Raw genomic sequence first — 371 nt, forward strand, 5'->3', positions numbered from 1 at the left:
AGGCCTCAGGATTCCAGCTGAGGGCTGGCTCTGCTCCATAGCCCTGTGGGAAGCAAGAGAGGAGGGGGGCAGTTTTCACCAGACTCCTTACCCCATCCACTTCCCCCAGGAGAGGCAACAACCTGACCGTGGCCCCAAACCCCAGCGTCTCCTCTAGTCTGGCAGCCAAGGGGACAATGCCCTTGCTCCAGCCCCTGGGGCACCCTCTCCCCACCCCAGCACTGGTCCAGGTACCCAGAGGAACCTGCAGGGTCCCCTGTCCCCATTATGGAGCAGGACTTACAGAGCAGGAAGCGCTGCAGGTTCTGGGCAGAGCCCCCTGAGAGCAGGTAAGCCCAAGTGGCGGCGGGGGCCAACAGCAGGGAGGGGGG

At 64.2% G+C, this 371-nt stretch overlaps 1 protein-coding gene across 1 annotated transcript in view; it reads right to left on the reverse strand.

The window, feature by feature from the left end:
• Positions 1–5: 5 nt before the first annotated feature.
• The window catches only part of LOC104626560 (gamma-secretase subunit APH-1A-like), a gene marked incomplete at its 5' end in the record, with an annotated part of 3,392 nt that continues 3,026 nt past the window's right edge, over positions 6–371 (reverse strand). The window contains 2 exons of the mRNA XM_010294505.1: positions 6–43; positions 284–361. Of these exons, the coding sequence (XP_010292807.1) occupies positions 6–43; positions 284–361 (116 nt within the window). The remainder of the gene's footprint in view (positions 44–283; positions 362–371) is intronic.

The sequence above is a fragment of the Phaethon lepturus genome, unplaced genomic scaffold (genome assembly GCF_000687285.1).
Source record: "Phaethon lepturus isolate BGI_N335 unplaced genomic scaffold, ASM68728v1 scaffold24089, whole genome shotgun sequence".
Taxonomy (NCBI): domain Eukaryota; kingdom Metazoa; phylum Chordata; class Aves; order Phaethontiformes; family Phaethontidae; genus Phaethon; species Phaethon lepturus.